The sequence below is a fragment of the Panthera onca genome, chromosome E2, assembly GCF_046562875.1.
Source record: "Panthera onca isolate mPanOnc1 chromosome E2, mPanOnc1 haplotype 2, whole genome shotgun sequence".
Classification (NCBI taxonomy): Eukaryota; Metazoa; Chordata; class Mammalia; order Carnivora; family Felidae; genus Panthera; species Panthera onca.
Window position 1 is genome coordinate 10,684,838 of NC_138353.1, and position 23,288 is coordinate 10,708,125.

Genomic DNA, 23,288 nt, shown 5'->3' on the forward strand with positions numbered 1-23,288 from the left:
GGGCCCAATATGCTGTCCTCAGACTGTGGGGCAGGGGAAGGGGGGGACACGTGGAGTCCCAGGCTCACCTTTTGATAGGGGACCCAGCCCCCCAAATTAGCCGGGCGTCTCTGACGGCGGCCGCGATCCAGAGGGGTGGACTTTTGCTGCAGGAGGAGGCACGAGAGGGGGTTAGGGACCCTCCCTCTAGTCCTGCCCCCCAAGTCCACTGGAAATTCTGAACCCGAGGATCTCAAAAACTAAGGGCTGACACCCACTGGCCACTTACTGGATGCAAAATCACCTCCCGGGAGCTTCACCAGAAAGAACCCTCTGAGGTGAAGACGATTACCATCCCCATTTAATTGATCAAAGACACTGAGGCTGAGGGACACACAGGTGATAGGAAGGGGGCGGGGCCGGTTTTAAGACCTTTCATTGGAGGCCAGCGCTGGTGCCCTTGGCCACCATCATCTGCCCCCACCCCACGCCCACCCTCCCCTCCGACCCAAGGCTCAAAACATTCGCCACCAGAAGCATTTCGGAGCCACCCCTGCCCACCTGATTCCCCACAGTGGAATCACGGAGGAAAGGGACAGGGGCTTCTGGGAGGTTCATGCCGCCCCTCCCCCTTCAGGGTCTGGGGAAAGACACTCACCGTATTGGACCCACTCCAGGTTGTGGGGCTGGGAGGCTTCCCGCGGCGAACGCTGACGGGAGACGGTAGTCAAGGACCGACCCGAGAAGCCTCCGGCACCTCCCACCTCGCCCTCCCAACGTGGTTTCAAGGCTCCAGCCTCCAATCACCCAATTCCCTGCAAAAGCCTCTTCCCAGCCTCCCCGGACACCCGTTTGGAGGCGGTCTCTTCCCCAGCCCAAGTTTTACCCTCTAGGGAGGGATTCAGAGAAATCCTCAAACTCGCTGCAGGAGCTGGCGGACGAGCAGCGGCTGCGGAGACTGTCCACTAGAGGGAGAAAGAGAGCGTAAGTCTCCGGCGCTCGCCCGGGGCGCCCAGCCCGCCTGCGGGCCCCCCGCGCTCTGCAGCCCAGTTACCCGAGGAGCTGCGGTGTCGCGAGCGGTTGGCCGCGTCCCCTCGGCCGGTCACGGCGGCGGGCGGCCGAGTCTGGCGCGACCAGGAGACGGACGGCCCGTCGCCGCTTCCTCCGCTGCCCCGTCGGTTCCGCTGCTGCTGCTGCCTGCGGAACCGCAAAGGAGACGCTCACCCGGCCGCCCCGCTAGTGCCAGGAAAGGCGTCGCTGCGCCCCTACGGGTCGCAGCCCGGGGCCAGTGACTCCGTTGAGGTCACGCGGCCTACGTAAGGAAGAGGCACGCGGACACGCAGACCAGGTGGTGGTGGGAGACAAGGAAGCAGGGCGGGTGGGGGGAAGGGTCAGGAGCGGAGGTGGAGTTCAGGTGCAAAGCAGGAGCAGGAAGGGGAGAGACGGAGCAGGTGACAGGTGATGGGAGACCGCGATGGATGAGGGCACAGGTCAGCGGGCCAGTAAAGGACCAGGGACTAACTTCATCTTGATCTCTCTCTGCTTCTTCTCCTTGGCTTTCACAAAGGCCGTGGGGTCGAAACGGGGCACGCGACCACCTAGGATGGGGTGGGAGAGTGTGCAGAGAAGAGGCTGGGGTCACAGGATCACGCCTCCACAGCTCTAGTCCATTCCCCCTCCTCCCACAGGCAGGGCAGGGCAGGGCCCGGCCGGCACAGACCTGTGGGTGAAGGCGAGGGGTGGACGGGGCGGCCTCGACCCCGGCTCCCCCGACCACTCTCCCGGGAAGAAGAGCGGGCGGCACCGCGACCACGAGATGTGGAGCGCTCCCGCGACGACGAAGCCCGATCCTCCCGCACCCGGGGCGGCACCACCGGCGGAGTCTGTCTCCTGGGAGCGCAGGACCCACTGTCAGTTTCCCGCCGGCCAGCTCCTATCTCAACTCCTATCTCAAGCCTCTTCTCGGATCACACCAACTCCGAACTTTCTGGTCCATCCCACCATCAACTCCCAGACATTCACGCCCTTGCACACGACCCTCACAGACACCTTCCCTTGTCCCAGGCTCCCGCCCCTCTCGGAGCCCCAGAGAGCGCCCCAGAAGAACCCGTCTGTCACTTCCCTGCATCCTAACAAACCCCCTTCACCGGGACCCTTCTTCCTGAGCTCTCCCACCGCTCCCTAGAATCCCTTCCAAAATTCCGTCACCCGCCGCAATAAGTAACAGCAGACATCAACCAGATCCCCACCGGCGGGGCCACAACCTTTCACCGTGTGGCCACGCCCTTTCGCTCTACGGGATAGCCTCAGGGCCCACCCCTTCCCAATCTCCAGGCCCAGCCTCCTGACACACGCTCCAAGCCCTGCCCATCTCCCCACAGACTCCGCCCACCACGTCTAACTCAGCCCCACGCGGTCCATTAGATTCCTCCCACCGCTCCGTCCCCGCCCACTCTCAGCCTCCCCACTCAAGCCCCGCCCACACGCCCTGGGCCCCGCCCTCCCCCCTCGACTCCACACCTCCTCCCCAGGCTCCGCCCGTCCAGGCCTGAGCACCCCTGCAGCCCCGTCCCGGCTCCAAGACCCCGCCCACCCCAGACCGCGCCCCTCACCCCCTCTTGTACACCGCCAGCTCGCTGTTCACGGTCCTCAGCCGCGCGCGCAGGCTACGCTCCGACGCCTTCACCTCCTCCAGCTGCCGGGGGAGAACAGGGGCGCGAGGGCCCAGACTGAGGCCGAGGTCCACGCCCCAGCGGCCACCCCCGGCCCGCCGGCCGCCCCGCCCCCTCACCTCCTTGGCCAGGCGCCGGCAATCCTGGCTGCGGCGGCCCACCCCGCGGTGTCCGAGGCCCCGCTCTTGCCGAAGCTCCAGCTCCAGGCCGCGGACGAGCCCACGCAGCGCCTCAGCCTCCTGGCGCGCCGCCCTCCCGGCCAGAGCCTCCTCTCGAGATCGGCCCAGCTGGGCCTCCAGCTCGCGCTTCTCCGATGCCAGGCGTGAAACCCTGGGGGAAGAGGGTAGAGGGAGGACGACAGAGTCGGGAGGGAGGGCGTGCACGATGCTATCATCCTCACTTCTCCATGGGTGCGGGCACGAACCATTTCACCTGCTCCAGGAACCGGGAATGCAGCCCCACCACTCCAGCCGCCCCCACGGCCCCGTAGTCTCTCTTCCCACGGGAGGAGGAACATGGCCATCCATCCCGCCGCGAGGACACAGCCCTGTGAGATCTAATTCCAAAATAAGTCATCAATCTGCCCTTCTCTGTACCCTGAGAGCCTAGCCCTGAGTTCCTGGCCTTACATTGTCTCCCACGCCCCCACCCCTGGCCTCCCAGCCATCACCGCCTCCTATTCACCAGAAGATTCTTTGTAAAATGCAAATGCGATCAGGTCACTACGGTGCTCAAAACCTTCCTTGAGAAAAAGATGTACACACAAGGCTATTCATTGCAGCACTATTTCTTTTTTAAGTTTATTTATTTTTGAGAGAGACAGAGACAGCGGGAGCAGGGGAGAGCCAGAGAGAGACAGGAAGAGAGAGAGAGAGAGAGAATCCTAAACGGACTCCTCGCTGTCAGTGCAGAGCCAGGGGTGGGGCTCGAACCCACGGTTGGAACCCAGGAAACCTCGAGCTCCTGACTTGAGCCAAAATGGAAAGTCCAACACTTAACTGACTGAGCCACCAGGGGCCCCAGCACTATTTTGTAATGTTTATTTATTTTGACGGGGGGGGGGGGGGGGGGGCAGAGGGTCAGAGAGAGAGGTAGAGAGAATCCCAAGCAACTTCCATGCTGTCAGTGTGGAGCCAGAAGGGGAACTCTATCTCACCAACCTTGAGATCATTACCTGAGCAGAAATTAAGAATCGGAGGCTTAGCCGACAGAGCCACCCAGGCGCCCCGCAGCCCTATTTATAATAGCAAAAGAGTAGAAATAACCAAAATGTATACCAACAGAAAGGAAGCTGAATTTCTATGATACAGCCACTGAACTCAGTACCACACAACTAGAAAAAGGAAGGAGAAAGAGCTCTATATCCTGTCGCCAAGTGATGGCCAGGATAGAAGTTTAAAAACAGGGCTGAGGGGCGCCTGGGTGGCTCAGTCGGTTAAGCGTCCGGCTTCGGCTCAGGTCATGATCTCGCGGTCTGTGGGTTCGAGCCCCGCGTCGGGCTCTGTGCCGACAGCTCAGAGCCTGGAGCCTGTTTCAGATTCTATGTCTCCCTCTTCCTCTGACCCTCCCCTGTTCATGCTCTCTCTCTCTCTGTCTCAAAAATAAATAAATATTTTTTAAAAAATTTTTTAATAAAATAAAAAAATAAAAACAGGGCTGAACAATGTTTAATACGTCTCTTTATGCAAAAGAAAAGAGGGGAATTATAAATCATATTATGTTCATATTTTCAAAAATATGTAAGGATAAATCAAAACTTAAAAAAAAAAATAGCTTACCTATCAGGGAGAAACCAGTGGCAACAGGGACACAAGTTGGACCCCACTAAATGTACCTTCTTAGTTGTTTTTTTTTTTTTTAATTTTTATTTTTATTAAGTAACCTCCATGCCCAATATGGGGCTTGAAGTCAAGACCCTGAGACCAAGAGTCGCATGCCCTACTGACTGAGCCAGCCAGGTACCCCCATACCTTCTTTTTCAGTTTTGACTTTGGAACTCTGAAAATATTGTATTTAAATAAATTTTAAGAAATCAACCCCTAAAACTTTTATTTTTTTTTTAATGTTTATTTATTTTTGCCAGAGAGATGGAGACAGCATGAGTGGGGGAGGGGCAGAGAGAGAGAGAGGGAGACACAGAATCCGAAGCAGGCTCCAGGCTCATGACCCATCAGCACAGAGCCGACGCGGGGCTCGAACTCACAGACTGCGAGATCATGACCTGAGCCGAAGTCGGCCGCCCAACCGACTGAGCCACCCAGGTGCCCCAACCCCTACAACTTTTAAAAGAAACTCGCTCAAATAGATCTAACTGGGTATAAAGTTGGTGGCATATTGGAGAATTATGTCAAGTGGCAAAAACAAAACAAAAATAACGTGGGGTGCCCTGGTGGCTGTCAGTTAAGTGTCCGACTTCGGCTCAGGTCACGATCTCGCGGTCCGTGAGTTCGAGCCCCGCGTCGGGCTCTGGGCTGATGGCTCAGAGCCTGGAGCCTGCTTCGGATTCTGTGTCTCCCTCTCTCTCTGCTCCTCCCCCATTCATACTCTATCTCTCTTTGTCTCTCAAAAAATAAGTAAACGTTAAAAAAAGAAAACATTAAAAAAAATAAACTTAAAAAACTTTTTTTAATCTTAAAAAAAAAACTATATATTGACAGTTGTTGTCACTTTCCAAGTTTAAATCAATTAGGGATCTGAAAAACACATAGATGCCTACATTTTTGGCAAAACACTGAATTTATCCTTTACAATCCAGAACAAGGCAAGGATGCCACATATCACTGCTTCTTCTCAACACTGTACTGGTGATCCTCACCAATGCAATAAGGCAAGAAAAAGAAATGAAAGATAAGGATTAAGAAAGAATTAACAAAACAGTCATTTGCAGATGAAATGATTATAAACATTAAACATCAAAGGAAATATACAAATTATTAGAAATAATTAGAAAGCTGGTGGAAGTTACTAGACACAAAATCAACATCTACAGTTAGGGAGGCCTAGGAGGCTCAGTCTCAGTCGTGCTGATGGTGCAGAGCCTGCTTGGGATTCTCCCTCCCTCTCTCTCTCTCTCTGCTCCTCCCGTGCATGTTCTGTCTCTCTCTCAAAATAAATAAAAATAAACTTTAAAAATTTTTTTGAAAAATACAATTATATAAACATCTATATCATTTATATTTAAATAAACCATTAAAAAAAATCACCCAAAGATAGGAAAAGAATCTAACAAAAGTATGATAGAATAACATCATTCAGACATTAAATAAGACCTAAATAAATACCAAGGTATATTGTTTATATATTGGAGTACTCACTATTTTTTTAAGTAGGTTCCATGCCCAGTGTGAAACCGAATGCGAGACTTGAACTCACGACTCTGAGATCAAGACCTGAGCTGAGATCAAGAGTCCGAAGCTCAACCAAGTGAGCCACCCAGGCATCCTGTGGAATACTCACTATTTATACAGATTTCAGCTTTCCTTAAATTGTTCTATAGATTCAATGCAATACCAATAAAAATTCTAACAAGTTATGGGGCACCTGGCTGGCTCAGTCACTGGAGCATCCACCTCTTGGTCTCAGGGTTGTGAGTTTGAGAGCCATGTTGGGTGTAGAGATTAGTTTATAAAAAAATAAAATCTCAAGCCTATTATTCTAAAAAAAAAAAAATCCAACAAGTTTTATGTTTTTGTATTGAAAAACCTATTGATTCTGAAATTTATAAAGAAATGCAAATTTCCAAAAATAACCAAAAAATTCTTAAACTAGAAAAACACAAGTCAGAAGACTTGCTCTACCCAGTATGTCTAATTAGAAAGCTACAATACCTCTAACCTACATATATTATACACACACACACATACACACACATTATTTGTGATAAAGGCGACAATGACGACACAGTAGGGAAAGGATACTCTTTTCAATAAATGTCATTGGACTGACTGACTGGCCATGTGAAAAAAATATGAAAGAGCCTCTACCTCCCCCCAAAATCGATTTCAGGTGGATCGTAGACATAAATGTGAAAGGCAAAAGACAAAAAATTATAGAAGACGATATAGGACAAGATCTTCATGATACTGGGAAAGAAGGATTCTAAGGCAAGACATAACAATTACTAACTTCAGAGAAAAAAACGTATAAATTAGTCTACATCCACAATTAAGAACATCTATTTATCAAAAGACACTATTAAGAGAGTGAAAAGGCCAGCTGTAGAGGGCAAGGAGGTGTCTGAAATACATAACATCAACAAGGGGCTCATATCCAGACTATATAAAGAGCTCCTGGAAATCAGTAAGAAGTAGATGACAAAAGGAAAATAGATACGACAGGTGAACAGGCAACTGACAAAAGAGGAAATCCAAATGGCTACTTAAATATATGAAACACTGCTCAACCTCTTGGTAACTAAGTGGATGCAAATGAAAACTACCAAGAGGTACTGACTGGGCTGACGGGAACTTCATAAGAAGGACTCAGATCTCAACCTCAGAACTCATCAGCCCCAACGCCACCTGACAGTAGGCAAGTACATGGCACCCCCAAGGAAGGTGTCTTGCCAGAGACCTAAATCTGATTAGCCTCTAGCTTTAACAGTGACTTCACAGGAAATACAGGGGACAGAGGAATACACTGACCATGGAGATAAAACGAAGTATTTACAGAGGAAATCTGATGTCTGGGATTCGCTTCTCGGGGAGAGGGGAGGGTGTGGATCAAACAAGAAGGGCAAAATGTAGAACACCGTTGAATCTGGGGCACAAATACTTGTGCATCCTGCTTCTGTCTACTGTGTGTGCTTGGAATTTTTCCTAATAAAAAACTTCTTAAAATCTGTAGCTCCCCCACCCTCTCCCAGGAGCTCCCCATTTGATTCCCCCTCCTCGCCTCTCCTCCCACCTTCCTCTCCCGTGCTGCGTCAGCCAAGCTTCTCTTTACAGATCCAAGTCCCTCCTCCTGCAACACTTTCTCTCATCCTTTAAATGTCGCATCCGCTGTCCCCAGCCAGGCTAGGTCACGTCCCTCTGTTCTCTGCTCTCATGCTCTCTGTACATTTCCTTCCTATAGTACCAGTCATTGTAGAGTTGGCATTTATCAGTGTGATTATCTGTCTTCTGTCTGGATCCTTACTCCAGCTGTCTGGTCACCGTGAGGGAACCTGAATTCTGTGGTCGGGCTGTGTCCAACTCTACTCCGCTTATTACGAGCTGGGTGACCTTGGGCAGTAGCACCTCACATCTCTGGGAAGTGGAACAATAACAATACCTACGTATAAAGTTGTATAAGAATCTACAGAGTGCTTGGACCATATCTGGCACTGAGTAAGGGCTCTAGAAACATTAACTCAGGCTGGGCAGTGTGCCTGGCACACAGTATGAACTGGATAAACACTGGATGGATGGATGGATGGATGGATGAATCTTGGAGTCTTCCCAAACTCCCTCACTACAGTTAGGAAGAGGAAGCTGGGAAGAGGAAGAAGCCACCAACCAGCTGTAGGATCTCAAGCCATCCTCTCTGGTTCTGGTTGGCTCTGAGCGACAGAGGGCGCCACGCTGTGGCCAGTCCGGGAAATGCATACATCCACACACACCAGAGAGGCCAGAGGGTAGATCCTGAGGACGAAGTGAGGAAAACACTTATCCTGCTTCCCAGCAATGTACAGCCAGGCTCTTCCAGGAAGACCCACAGGGCTCTCCAGCCCCAGGGGCCCCCACCTCCTCCCTGTCAGCCCTGAGCACTTAGCCCTGGCCTAGCGGCCTAGCAGCCACCAACGTAACACAACAGCTACAGAAACAAAGGGGGTTTGGTGCTGGCTGCACGGATTCAAAATCTAGCCTGGCTATATATTATCTACTGTGTGACCTGGGGCAAGTTCTCTAACCTCTCTGGGCCTCAGTTGCCTCCTCTGTAATATGGGGGCGAGAGCAATGTCTACCTTGCAAGGATTAAAAAACTTAAGTCACGAAGGGGCACCTGGGTGGCTCAGTCGGTTGGGCGTCCGACTCTTGATTTCGGCTCAGGTCATGATCTCACGGTTCATGGGATCAAGCCCTGAGCTGGGCTCAGCACTGATAACGTGGAGCCTGTTTGGGATCCATTTTCCCCTCTCACTCAGTCCTCCCCTGGCACGCTCTCTCTCTCAAAATAAACAAACATTTGAAAATAAATAAAAATTTAAAATTGAAATGAAAAAATTTAAAAAAAATAAAGAATAATAAAAATAATTAAAAATTAAGTAACAAAGCACTGAGCAGAATCCTTGGCACACAGTTAAATGCTCTATAAATGTCAGCTACGGTTATAATTATCATTGTTCTTACAGAAATTTTATTTGCCCTTCCCAATGGGCGGGACTTCCTCCAGGTGGCAACGGCATCCTGGATTCAGCACGCCACAGGGCACAGCATGCAGCAGGCACTCGGTAAATATGCCAAAAAGCCTTTGCTCTCTTCACTTTACTCTGCCAGCCCCCGTGTTTTCACCACATCCAACCAAACACAAAGCCTTTGCACATGCCGTTCCCTCTGCCTAGAACACTCTTCCCCACTCGCTTCACCTGACTCACCCCAAGACCCCAGCAGGTTCCTATTCAGCCTCCTAGAGCACAGACTCCCTTTTCTGCCTAATCCCATCTCTGCTAGCAATGCTATTCCCAGGTGGTTATGTGATCAACGTCCATCTGCCCCCTGGGCTGGCCACAACGTGAAGGGCAGGGAGGGGGCCAGCACAAAAGAGGCGCTGAATATAGCCCCACCTCCACCGTCTTTGCACATGCTGTTCCCTTTGCCTGGAACGCCTCTCCCTTACCAGGCAGGCTCCAGTCTCCCCTCTGGGATTCCCAAACTCCATCCACTGGGTAACTTCACTGTCTACAGACAGAGCTATCTCCCCCACTGGACCTGGAGTCCCAGGAGGGCAGGGCCAGGATTGGCTGAATCATTGCTGTGTCCCCAGCACCACCCAGCACAAGGCAGGCACAGAAGAGGGCCTCGGAATAAATGTTTGGTGAACAAGGGACCACCACCCTTCCAATAGTGCTGAGCATAGGGCCAGGCAGTGACTGATGGGATGCCTCCTCCCTCTAGCCCCAACCGCATTCGCCTCCCGGACTCACTGTTCCCTCAGGTGCCAGATCTCAGTCTCCCGGGTGTCCCGAGCATCCTGGCCGTCCAGCCCTCGAAGGCGGCCCAGCTCCTCCTTCAGTGAGCGGATGATGCCCTGCAGGACCACAGGGTCCGGCTTGCCCTGGTACGGGAGGGGCAGCGGGTAGTGAATCCTGAGGAAGATTAGAACCGTGGCATCTCAGAGGCCAAGAATCCACCCGAGGGTAACTACCAGACCCTGAGAGCCTTCGAGCAGGAAAATGCACAATTCCAAAAACCTCACATTCCTAGAGGCTTAAGTTCTAAATGCAACTTCCAGCCCCCTCCCTGCGCCCAGATCCCTTGCACCAGCTGGCCGTCCCTGAGACTCCCTTCTAGAGCAATTTTGGAACCCCTGGCATTGATGGGCCGGGTGCAGTCCGAATTAACTTGCTCATCACACGCTGCTGGTGGAGTGAAAACTGGTATCACGTTATTTACCACCAAGCAGTCCTAATTCGATTCCACAGGGGTAGATTCTAAATGGCCTGATCTGCGTCACCGCTTAGCAGAGGAAAGGTAGGGCACCTTGATTAACGGCCGTCCCACCAGACGCTATGCTCATAGGACAACTTCCCATTAGAAAATCCGGGAGCGATTATCAAATGGGGCAGATGCTATCCCCTGGCTACCCAACGGCCATTGCCAGCTCCCTCCTCCCTTGCTGCCTCCCACTGTACAGGCTAAAGAGCCAGGCATTGATTTTAGCAGCATCCCCTGCCCATGACCACTTGTGGCCAAATATTAGGGAAAGGCCACAAGACCATTTCTGGCCAGATATGATAGGAAACCTATTGGGCATCTTGTAGGAACACTTCTATTTTCCTGATTAAAAACAAAAACAAAAGCAGTAGATGCAATTAGCAAGTACAGCCCAGTTCTCTTCCTCTTGCTTTGATACAGAAGCCACGCCTGGAGGGCCAGCAGCCATTTTGTGACCTTGAGGAGATAAGGATGAGGTCCAAAAGCCAACACTTCAAGGATGACATAAAAGGAATAACACAATACCAAACCATACAAACCCCAACAGTGAAGATTCCAAAGGCACCACCCCCACCCCACCCTCAGGGTTTTCTGAGTTCTAACTACACCCTCTCCTACCCACCCACCAGCCTGAGCCTGGAGCCAAGTCCTTTATCCCCACCTGTCAAACTCCACAGAGTAGATGAGGATCAGATAGCGCTTGGAGTTGAGCTGGGCTGATCTTGAGGCCAAAGGGCCTGGGCGGCCCCCCATCTTGCGATTCCGCAGGGACTCCAGGTCTGTGTAGGTCAGCAGGTCAAGGGTGACCGACTCACTGCTCTGTTGGAAGAGGACGGGAGGAACGGCCAGGCCCGGGGCACACAACCCCCAAAGCCAGGCCACGCTCCATCTATTCGTTGGGCTAGTGGGGCCTTTCCGACACTGAGACAGATGACCAGGATGGCCCTGCCCCAGGGGCTGGCAAAGGACACCAGAGGGAGAAACTGGTAAGAACCTAAATGCTCAACCATGGGGGACAGCTTAGTGCTGTGGCTCTCCAAGTGTTGTCCAAAGGCCCCTGGGGGTCCCCGAGACCCTTTCAGGGAACCCACGAGGCCAAGACAATTTTCCTAATAATACTGTCATGGGCCCTTTTTTTGCTGTGTTGACATTCTTGATGTTCAAAGACTTTCCTTGGGGAGATCGGTGAGGATATTAACAAATGTGACTTCCTGATACTGGATAATGAAATGTGTCAACACTCAGAAGGTCCACATAACGCAGCGAACCGTATTTTCCAAATGACCGGTGCATGATATGATAAAATGGGCAAAAGATCCAAGCAAAGTTCAAGGTACATCAATAGAGTTTAACGTAACGTAAAACAAAAAGTTCATTGATATGCTCTCGGACTCCACACTGCGACAGACCTTTGAGAAATGACCACCTGTGCCGATTTAATACGTTAGCAAAGAAGGATGTGCACCATGATCTGATAAAAGCAATTAAAGGGGGCGCCTGGGTGGCTCGGTCGGTTAAGCGTCCGACTTCGGCTCAGGTCACGATCTCACGGTCCGTGAGTTCGAGCCCCGCGTCGGGCTCTGTGCCGACAGCTCAGAGCCTGGAGCCTGTTTCAGATTCTGTGACTCCCTCTCTCTCTGCCCCTCCCCCACTTGCACTTTCTCAAAAATAAACATAAAAAAAAAAAAACACATCGCAACAGACTGAATGCAGAAGCACATATAAGAATCTAGCAGTTTTCAGGGCACCTGGGAGGCTCAGTTGGTTAAGAATCTGACTCCTGAGTTCCGCTCAGGTTATGATCTCATGGTCTGGGAGTCTGAGCCTCTCCTCAGGTTCTGTGCTGACAGTGTGGAGCCTGCTTGGGATTTTGTCTCCCTCTCTCTCTGCCCTTCCCCTGCTTGCATGCGTGTGCTCCCTCTCTCTCTCTCTCTCTCAAAATAAATAAAAATTTTAAAACTAAAAAAATAAAATCTAGCAGTTTTCTATTAAGCAAGGCATTAAACAGATTTGCAAAAATGTAAAACCATGCTGTATTTCCTACTAATTTATTGTGTCTTAGAAAATGTATTTTTTTCATTAAAATGTTATTTAACACATAACAGGCTTATTATGGCTATTTTAAGTGAACTCATAAATATCTTGAAGTTATTCTCAGTTTTAATTTATAAAACAACTTAATTTACAATACGGCAAACAGGGGCGCCTGGGTGGCTCAGTCGGTTAAGCGTCCGACTTCAGCTCAGGTCACGATCTCACCGTCCGTGAGTTCGAGCCCTGCGTCGGGCTCTGGGCTGATGGTTCAGAGCCTGGAGCCTGCTTCTGATTCTGTGTCTCCCTCTCTCTCTGCCCCTCCCCCGTTCATGCTCTGTCTCTCTCTGTCTCAAAAATAAATAAACATTAAAAAAAATTAAAAAAAAAAATACGGCAAACAAATATTGATAGAAAAAGCCTGCATAAACAAAAGCTCTTTGATGGCCTCAATAATTTTTAAGACCACAAAGGGGCCATGATACAAAAAACGGGGTTACATAAATCATGCTGAATGAGCGTAACAGAATACTAAGCAACCACTAACAAGGATGACAAACTCACAAGTTGATGACAATAATAAAAATAGACAATATCTATAAAGCACTTATTACCAGCCAGACGCCATTCTAAGGTTTATACACAGAACTTATTTAATCTTCACAACGCTGTGAAACAGGGACTACTTTATCCCCCATGACAGATAGGAAAACTAAGGCATGAAGGGGAAGTAACTGGCCCAGGGCTCCCAGCTAGTAAGCGGCAGTGATGAGTCTGACTTCAGAATTCATGCTCTTGACCATTGTGCTATTCTGCCTACACATACACATGAAGTGCTAACAGTCTGGAGTAGGGGAGATAAAGGGGATTATAAGAGACTGTCAGTTTCAGGGCACCTAGGTGGCTCAGTCAGTTAAGCAGCTGACTTCAGCTCAGGTCATGATTACACAGTTCATGAATTCAAGTCCTGTGTGGGCCTCCGTGCTGACAGCTCAGAGCCTGGAGCCTGCTTCGAATTCTGTGTCTCCCTCTCCCTCTGCCTCCCCTGTTCGTGCTAGGTCTCTTTCTCTATCAAAACTAAATAAACATTAAATAAAAAAAATAAGAGGGGTGCCTGGGTGGCTCAGTCAGTTGAGCGTCCAACTTCGGCTCAGGTCATGATCGTTCGGTTCATGGGTTCAAACCCCACATCAGGGTCTGTGCTGACAGCTCAGAGCCTGGAGTCTGCTTCAGTTTCTGTGTCTCCCTCTCTCGCTGCCCCTACCCCACTCATGCCCTGTCTCTGTTTCTCTCTCTCTCTCTCTCAAAAATAACTAAAACATTTAAAAAAATAATAAGAAAGAAAGACGGTCAGTTTCTAAGTCGCACACTTTAATATGTGAGTGCAAATATCTATAATCAGAGAAATAATGTAGGTCATAGTTTTAAAATGCCTAAATAGCACCCTTGCCACTCCAACGTCCAACCTGCTCCCCCCCGCCACTGTCAATACTTCTAACTACTTGACGTTATACATTTTTTCAATTTTCTGTTTCTCCCACTAGAATGTCCATTTCATAAAGGACAGGAATTTTATCTCTTGTGTTTAGTGCTGTATCCCAATGTCTATCACAGTGCCTGGCACACTATAAATGCTCAGTAAATTACGTGAATGAGTAGCTATACTCACTGATGTGACTAAATTTTTATGAAATATCATTTAATCTTTTACTTTTTTAACTTTTTAAGTTTATTTATTTATTTTGAGAGAGACAGAGACAGCATGAGTGGGGGAGGGGCAGAGAGCGAGAGCGAGAGAAAGAGAGAATCTCAAGCAGGCTCCACGCTGTCAGCACAGAGCCCAACGTGGGGCTTGAACTCACAAAACTATAGGATCGTGACCTGAGCCAAAACCAAGAGTCGGAGGCTTAACCGCCTCACGTGGTTTAATCTTTTCAAAGCAGGTTACAGAGGGGTGCCTGGGTGGCTCAGTCGGTTAAGCGTCTGACTTCAGCTTGGGTCATGATCTGGCAGTTCATGGGTTTGAGCCCCGCATCAGGCTCTGTGCTGACAGCCCATAGCCTGGAGCCTGCTTTGGATTCTGTGTCTCCCTCTCTCTCTGCCCCTCTCCCACTCGCCCCTGTCTCTCTCCCTCAAAAATAAACATTAAAAAAAAAAACAACAACAACTTTAAAAGCAGGTTACAGAATACTTTGGGAAATATATCAACTATATAAAATTATACATCTGCAAATACACACACACACACACACACACACACACACACACACACACTTTCACAAGTAAACAGAGAAGTGGTGAAACGGCTGGAGTGATTTTCACCAAAATATTAACAGGAATGAGTGTTAGTAGAGTGATTCTTCCTTTCTTCTGGACATTCCTCTGTGACAGGAATTTCCCACATTAGAGTAACCATCACTAGAATCAGAATAAACCACTTACATTTGGGAAAGAAGAAAAAGACAGGCCTGTCCCTTTAAGGAAAGAGACGGTAGAGGGCCTTGCATCCGTCACATGGGCATCCACCTCCCCAGGGATCCACCCCTAGCTCCCAACCTGCCCCTACCTGGGTGAGAGCCGACTCTAGCATGTTACAGAAGATGTTGAACTGTTTGAAGTTCCCTGTCTTGTGAGTCAGATCTTCGATGACTGGGTAGAGAGAAAAGTCCTTCCTGAAGTCTGACCACCTGCCCAGCCCAAGAGCAATGCATCCAAGCTTCCCAACTTGCCCCCCCTCCAGGGCCTCTGGCCTGAGGGACGAGCCCTCCACCCCCACCCCACCTTAGGGAGTCTGGTCGGGTAGAAGACGCAGATGGGAGGGTTCCTGGTTGACCTCATCTTCCGGGAGAAGGTGATCCCAGGGAAGGACAGGTGAAACCACCCCAGGCAGGCACACTCACAGCTGGCATCGAACTCGCCCCGCCACTGGTCAGCCGTCATCCGGTCCTCCACCTCCAGCTCTAGTACCTGCCCAGACACCACCACCCGCACGGCATGCTCCACACCCCGGAAGACATAGTCCACCTGCAGGCCAGCTGGCTGGTCCATGGCCAGTGTCGCTGCAGAAGGGATGAAACAGAGACCCAGAGGGGCTGAGAGGCCAGGCTCCAAGGCCGGAAGGCCAAGAATTCATATCCTGGCTTCACCATTCGCCAGCTTTGACACCTCAGGAAAGCGATTGCCTCTCTGTGCCTCAATCTCCTCATCCAGAAAACGGGTATAATAATGGAATCTACCGCAGAGTCTTGTCATGATCATTAAATTGCAAAATCCACATAAAAACACTTAGAACTGTGTCCACGCCCCACGCGTGCTGGCTGACAGGATATATGATTTCCAACAAGAGAATCGTGATTAATACACTGATATTAATTTATTAATCCTTATGCTCATTATCTATTAATCAGTCACGCATTCATTCAAACGTTTGTGGAGAAAAATCAAGCTACAAAGGGAGACAGAGAGTACTGAGGTCAGGCAGAGCAGATTTAAAATTTTTATTTTATTATTTTTTTTTTAGAGAGAGAGAGAGCGCATGCGAGCAGGAGAAAGGGACAGGGGGGAGTGGGGGGAGGAGAGAGGGAGGGAGAGAGACAGACTCTTAAGCAGACTCCATACTCAGAGCAGAGCCTGAATCAGGACTCAATCCCATGACCCTTGGATCATGACCTGAGTCAAAATCAAGAGTCAGACACTCAACCAACTGAGCCACCCAGGCACCTCCAGGCAGGGTAGATTTTTTTTTTTTTTTTTTTTTAGTTAAAAAAATTTTTTTTTAAACGTTTTTATTTATTTTTGAGACAGAGAGAGACAGAGCATGAACGGGGGAGGGTCACAGAGAGAGGGAGGCACAGAATCTGAAACAGGCTCCAGGCTCTGAGCCATCAGCACAGAGCCCGACGCGGGGCTCGAACTCATGGACTGCGAGATCATGACCTGAGCCGAAGTCGGACGCTTAACCGACCGAGCCACCCAGGCGCCCCTTTTTTTTAGTTTTTAAAGTCTATTTATTTATTTTTTGAGAGAGACAGAGACAGCGCAAATGGGGGAGGGGCAGAGAGAGGAGAGAGGATCCCAACAGGCTCTGCGCTGCCACAGAGACTGACGAGGGGCTCGAACTCTGAAACCACTCTTAGCCAATAGGGCTTACTTAGCCCTCTTCTCTTAGCCAATAGGGCTACTACTCCCTGTTAGTTCTATGGAGTGGAGGTCAGGGTCAGATCTGTGCGTTCGGCGTGGATTTTAGGGAGAGCCCCAGGTTGCTTGAGCTCGTATCTAGCTTCAGGTATGTGCACAGACACGGGCAAGTTACTTAATCTCTCTTGGACCCAGATTCCTTCTCTTTAAAGCACATGCTCTCCTGGGTGCTGGGGATACCATGAGAAACCAGATTTCGCCCCTACCCTCAAGAGGGCGGCAGCAGTCAGAGGTATAAAAATGTCACACACACACACACACACACACACACACACACACACACACACACAAGTTGGGGGTAGGGCTCCTGGGCGGCTCAGTCGGTTAAGTGCAGACTTCCACTCAGGTCACGATCTCATGGTTCATGAGTTCGAGCCTGGCACCGGGCTCAGTGCTGACAGCTCAGAGCCTGGAGCCTGTTTCAGATTCTGTGTCTCCCTCTCTCTGTCCCTCCCCCACTCGTGCTCTGTCTGTCTGTCTCTCTCTCAAAAATCAAATAAACATCTTTAAAAATGTCCACAAAAAAAAAAAAGTTGACTAGTGGGAAGAAAGGAGACGCTGGGGGTAGGGGTTGCTTTTGTAGCTAAGGTAGCCAGGGAAGGGCTCTCTGAGCAGACGCCTGGAGAGGGGTAAGGAGAGGCCAGGGGAGGGCTCCACGGTGGGATGTGCCTCGTTTATTCTAAGAACAGCAAAGTATAAGCATGAGGGACGGAGAGAGGGGTAAGTGATGAGATGAGAGAAATACCCGGCCAGATGATGTTCATGCAGGCCTCTGTAAGCCCATAGGAGGATAACAGGGCTCATGTCCTCGGATTGGTGTAAGGATTAAACGACTTAATCCCGATAAAATCCTTGGACAAATCAAGCAATGCCTGACACAGGGCAAGCACTCGATACACACCGGCATTATTATTATTATTATTATTATTATTATTATTATTAGTTGTGTTGTGTCTTGAAAGGCAGTACAGAAACAAGGCAAGTCCGTTTTCTCCTCAGTGTACAGATGGGGAAACTGAGGCTCGGCAGAAACCCACAGCTGCCCCAGGGACAGAGCTACCCAGGACTGCCCCCAACCCAGATCACGGGAACCTCTCCAATGCCTGGTCTCCTCCTCTCCCCCGCAACCTTTGCTCCGCGTCATACTCTCCCCCAAAAAGTCTTCCTAAAGGCTGATATTGGAAAATATAACATTTATGAGGCCAGAAAATGATGAGCCCTGAAACTCTAGGCCAGAGGTCTTTAACCTTTTTAGGAGTCTTTGTGCCTCTGATAGCCTAATGAGATCTCTGAACTCCCCCCAGACAAATGAATAACCAACCCTTGGCGAGTAATTTCAAGGGCTCCCAGAATACCACCCTGAGGCCCATCCACAGATCCCCTTTCTCAAAGGCCCAAGGACAACCGCCAAAGCCCCAGACATCCTGGCAGGCACCTCTGACTCTAGACCCAAGTTCGTAAATTTATTTGGGGGGGGGGGGGGGGGGGGCTCTCTCGAGTTTGGAACTGGCTGATGGAATCGAGAGACCCCTTCCCCCTGAAAATCCATACTCTCACAATTGGGCACTTTCACATTCTCTGGAGGTTCAGAGGTGGGGTTAATAATCCCTGACCTATGGGCAAACAAACAGCTACACATTTCAACGTAATCCTGCCCCCCCACCCCCCGCCCCTCGGTCCTCCGCGCGAGTGCCAGGCAGCGCTGGCCCTGCCCCGCCCGGTGCCCTGGGCCCCGCCCTCCGGCCCCGCCCCTCCGGCTCCGCGAACCAATCAGTAGTCGCGCCATTCCGGTTACCAAGGCGTTGGAGGTACCGGCAGAACCCCGTAGGAGCCTTAACAGCTTCACCGCCCCACTCACCACCACCCGGCTCGCTGCACCAAACTCCAGGGAGGAGACAGAGGAGTAAAGGGGCCCGTCCCATCCCATCTCCACCACCAACCCAGCCCTGCTCTCCTCCCCCACTCCCCCACAGAAGCTCCCCATTCTCTTCCCGAGAATAGCAGCCCTTCCCTAAACCACGGAGCCTTTCCTCATCCAACTGCCGTGAAGTCATTAGCCTCCGGCTCAGTCCCCAGATATTAAGCCCCTGAATATTCTCCCCGAATTCCACTGTCCCCTTACACACACCTGCCCCCCGCACCTCCACAAACTTCGCCCGCTCCCCTCTTCTCGGCCTGATGGGAGCACCCCTGCCACCTCCACATTCCTTTCCAGACCCCAACTCCCCATCTGGGGATTCTGAGCCTGGAGATTCCGGACTCCCTTCCCCTCCCCGCTGCAGAACCTCCCTCCCTCCATTTTCCAGCCTCACCCCTCCTACCACATTCCGGAAACCAGCCCTCTTCATTCCCTTCCCCATGTCCCTTACTGCCATGCGGCTCTCCAAGATGGGGGGCGGGATGGGCCACATTCCCCCTCTCCGTACACCAGCCCCCAAGTTCTCCTGAGGTCCTCCCCCCCCCATATTTTACCTGACTTTTGCTCCCTCCTGTTATTCCGCCTGGATTCTGCCTGCATATTTGCCCAAGGTTCTTCTCCACAGTGAGGATCTACCCCATTTTCAGCCTGTCTTACTTTCCCCCATATTTCACCTGGATTCTGATCCCTCCCAAATTCTATGTAACCCCCCTCTTCCCCCCCACACACACATTTTCCATCTCCCTTCCCTCCAGAGCCTTCCCTGAACACCCTGCCTACGCCCCCCCCCCCTCCCCACCAATTCTGGGATTCTCCAGACCCCGAGCCCCTCCCTCCTTCCCACCCCCCACCTTGTCCTTCTACCTGCATCCTTCATCCTTGCTCTGTGACCAGTGGCCCATCCTGGTTGCTGGTTTCATTCCAGTCCCAAGACTCTTCCTGGCTCCTCTTCTCCGCCTCAGCTTCCCGACCCTGCATTCGAGGCCCCGCCCCCGCCAACCCGTGACGTCAGCCCTTCAACCTTGCGCGCTCCGCGTGGACACCCCAGCACCCCACTCGGGCCCACACAGCTGACCCCACTTCTCGGGCCTCACGACCTCATGGCTTCAGCACACACGCACATGCGCACAAGCCCCCTCAACTTTCCGACCCCAGCCCTCTCCCTCCCGTCTTTCACTAAGATGACTCCCCTCTCCGCTGCCAGGGTCACACCCTGGCTCCTCCCCCTCCCAACAGCGCTCCCCGGATATTCCAGATTTCACAGCCCTCGCCCTACGGTGGGGGTGGGAGCCAAGACAAATCCACATCACCATCTCCCACACAAGACAGGGGTAAATCACCAGCTCTGGCAGGCCCCACCCCGGGTGGTTATTTCCACCCTCTCCGCAGCGCCCTCCTGCCCCCACCACCACACGTTCCAGCCAGGCCATGACCTAGCCGGCCTCTCCTACGCAGTGTACCCCCGCCCCCCACCTCACATACTATACACACCGGCCTGGCCCCGCCCCCACTCTAAGCTCACCTCACCGCCCAGTGGGTGAATTTGAGCTGGCTAGAACTCCCCTCCCTTCGCCCTGCGCTCCCGCAGAATATAGACCAGAGCCTTCCACACTGTCCCCCTGGAACACATAAACACGAAAGGCTTCTGGGACTCCCCAGGATCCACACCTCCACAGCGCACACCGCAGCCCATCACCACCCCGTGGGGTATCCAAATCCTCCCCCCCCCCCCCCACTATCCCTCAAAGGCTTTTTGCCTTAGATAAGGACGATGCACACCGATCAACCAGTGACTCATCCTTTAATTCTGCTCTCTGGCAGCTGCTGTAACCATCCCCCATTTTACGGAGGACGAAACTGAGGCTTGCCCAGAATCCTGCAGCGAGGGAAAGGCACACCAGACCCCCTACACATTACCCAGCTACCCTTCCCGGACCACCTTCTGCTTCCTCCCATAACTCCCTGCTCCTTTCCCTCCCAGCACCAATCCTTCTGGGTGGTCTCGTATCTTAAGCATGACACACAGGGACTCCTGGCCTCAGCTCCCATCCCACCACCTGCCCACAGTGTGACCCAGGGCAAGGCACTTAGCCTTTCTGGGCCTTTTCCCATCAGTCAAGTGGGGATAATAAGAGCTCCCATCTCACACAGGGTGACCGTGGGGATTAAATTAATACATGGAAGGAGGTTCGAACAGTGCCTGGCTTTCGGTCAGCTGTTTACCATCTGTGCAACTAGCTGATGATTAGTTGACAGACTAGAAACCCAAGATTTTGATCATTCCTGGGTCTTCAGCACCGTGGGCCTGGCACAGATCAGGGGCTACTTTATGCAAGATGCCAGGAAAACGGGGTTGTAGGTACTGGATACAGCCGAGGTCTTGTCCTCTCAGCTCACCCCTTGTCGCCAGGTCCCAGCTCCAATGTCCACTCCGGCAGGAAGCCCTCCCTGACCCACAGGCTAGGTGAGGAGCTGTCTCAACCACCAGGCTCCCCAGCACTGCCCAGCAGAGGGCCAGCCACAGAGGGGAGGGTTAACGATGAGACAGCTCCTGTCCAAGCTCTGAACTGGTTTCTCCGAGGGCTGCAGGTGGTTGATGACAATGCGGGATCTTGGGCATGGCCCCAAATCGGCAGAAGCAGAACTTCTGGGGGGAGGGGGTGGGCCCAGGAATCTGCATTTCCCACAAGCTCCCCCAGCACTGAGATCTGAGACCTTACACCCCTGGACGCCACAGTCTTCCCAGTTTATTACCCCATCTTGACCCCACCACCCCACCCAAGACTCTCCCAATACCACAGGGAGCCCCCCACCCCCAAGAAATGATGGAGATGATGGTAGAGTATAAGTAACGCTTTTTAAAGCATCTGTGGGCGGGGCGCCTGGGTGGCTCAGTCGGTTAAGCATCCGACTTCAGCTCAGGTCACGATCTCACAGCTCAGGTCACGATCTCACGGTCTGTGAGTCCGTGAGTTCGAGCCCCGCATCGGCCTCTGGGCTGATGGCTCAGAGCCTGGAGCCTGCTTCCGATTCTGTGTCTCCCTCTCTCTCTGCCCCTCCCTGGTTCATGCTCTGTTTCTCTCTGTCTCAAAAATAAATAAACGTTAAAAGAAATTTAAAAAAAATAAAATAAAGCGTCTCCCTCTCTCTCTGCCCCTCCCCCGTTCATGCTCTGTCTCTCTCTGTCTCAAAAATAAATAAACGTTAAAAAAAAAATTTTTTTTTTTAATAAAGCATCTGTGGACACTTCTAGGTGCTGAGTTCTATACTCTTATGAGGCAAACACTCTATCACTCTAGTGGGGGGTGGGAGTCTAAGAAGCCAGTGGATATAAACAAACACAAATATATGTTGGGTAGGAGTCAGTGTTACCAAGGAAAACAAAACCAGGTGATGATGGGCCGGGGAGTAACAGGGGCCAGTTTCTCTTGGGTGGTCAGCGGAGGCCTGTCTGTGGATTTGACATCTGAACAGAGACCTGAAGGAGGTGAGGGAGAAGCCACGTAGACATCTGGAGACTACGCGATCCTGGCAGGGGAGAGCAAGGACATTCCCCGGGGTGGGAAATTTGGTATGTCTGAGGAACAATGAGGAGGCCAGGGTGGCTGAAGCCGTGTGAACAAGGGAGAATGGCAGGAGTTGAGGGCAAAGTGGAGGGGGAGCTGGAGCCGGTGGGGGCACTACAAGCTTGGCAAGGACTTCTACTGCGTGAGGTGAGAGCTATGGGGGTGTCTTGACCAGGGAACACCATGATCTGACTTGTGTTTTAACAGGAACCTCCAACGGGGGGGGGGGGGGGGGGGGGGGGAAGAGTAGAGAAGAGTCGGCCGTTGGACAAATGAGTCTGGAGTTCAGGGGAGAGATCCAGACTGCAGACAGGCATTTGGAGACATCATTATATAAAGAGCATGTGAAGCCAAGAGACTGGGTGAGGCCACTAGGTGGGAGATATAGACAAGTAAGAGATGAGGTCACCCTAACGATGATAAATAAAACTGAGGCACAGAAGGTTAAACAATTGGCCCAAAGACACCGTGACGGTCAGTGGCAGGGCCAGTGGCAAAGCCAGCATTTAAACTCAGGCAGCCCCAACTCCGGACCCCACACTCTTAACCACCGGTAGGGTTGTTAAGAACTTTCAGAATTAATTCATTCAAAACCTGGCACATAGTAAGCCCTCAACAAACGCTACGTGTATCGATCACATGCCTTCACACCTCGTTAACACACACCTTCATCCCCGGAGTCCTCACTCATTTCCTCCCTCGATATAGTTCCTCACCTGCCCTCCACCCGAATCAAAGCTTGTCACTCATCGCAAGGACCTCCGCTCCTCCACACTGCGCTGTAATAACCCCTTGCCTTCAAACCTCCCATTAAATCGCAAGGCTATATCACAAGGGCGTTTCTGTATTTTACCACCTGCTGTCGCCTGCTTTACACACTTTCCCCATTAAAGACCCTCCTGAGAAATACAAAACATCTCCCCCACTCATATGCTGCCCTCTGCCTTACAAACACTCATCAAAGCGCCTATCCGTGTTAAAGGTCACCCCCTCTCGACCCTTACACTGCCCGCCGCAGCCCACCTTCCCCCAGAGCATCCCCTCCCCCCAGGATCGCCACCCCGGCCCGCGCACCCGCTACTCCCGCCGCCTCTCACCTTCTCCACAGACACCCCTCCTCGCGAGGGGTTCAACTGCCGAAGCTCCAGCCCCGCCCCAAGATCCGGCCTTCTCGCTTCTGATTGGCCCTGGTTTACTCCCAGCCGAGTTCTCATTAGTCAAAACAGACGCCCGTCACGCCGTGTCCCGCCTCGGAGAAGAGCCCACCCACCAAAGCTTGCAATTGGCCAAC

At 51.6% G+C, this 23,288-nt stretch overlaps 1 protein-coding gene across 1 annotated transcript in view; it reads right to left on the minus strand.

Moving 5' to 3' along the window:
• CCDC61 (coiled-coil domain containing 61) overlaps positions 1 to 19,866 on the minus strand; it is a 20,392-nt gene extending 526 nt beyond the window's left edge. Inside the window, exons 1-13 of the mRNA XM_081791432.1 lie at positions 19,296 to 19,866; positions 15,217 to 15,375; positions 14,883 to 14,965; positions 10,947 to 11,104; positions 9,775 to 9,936; positions 2,771 to 2,981; positions 2,592 to 2,674; positions 1,700 to 1,869; positions 1,502 to 1,577; positions 1,034 to 1,176; positions 866 to 944; positions 638 to 689; positions 5 to 146 (exon numbers count right to left, since the gene is read on the minus strand). Of these exons, the coding sequence (XP_081647558.1) occupies positions 5 to 146; positions 638 to 689; positions 866 to 944; positions 1,034 to 1,176; positions 1,502 to 1,577; positions 1,700 to 1,869; positions 2,592 to 2,674; positions 2,771 to 2,981; positions 9,775 to 9,936; positions 10,947 to 11,104; positions 14,883 to 14,965; positions 15,217 to 15,375; positions 19,296 to 19,308 (1,531 nt within the window). The 5' untranslated portion in view covers positions 19,309 to 19,866. The remainder of the gene's footprint in view (positions 1 to 4; positions 147 to 637; positions 690 to 865; positions 945 to 1,033; positions 1,177 to 1,501; positions 1,578 to 1,699; positions 1,870 to 2,591; positions 2,675 to 2,770; positions 2,982 to 9,774; positions 9,937 to 10,946; positions 11,105 to 14,882; positions 14,966 to 15,216; positions 15,376 to 19,295) is intronic.
• Between the last annotated feature and the right edge of the window lie 3,422 nt (positions 19,867 to 23,288).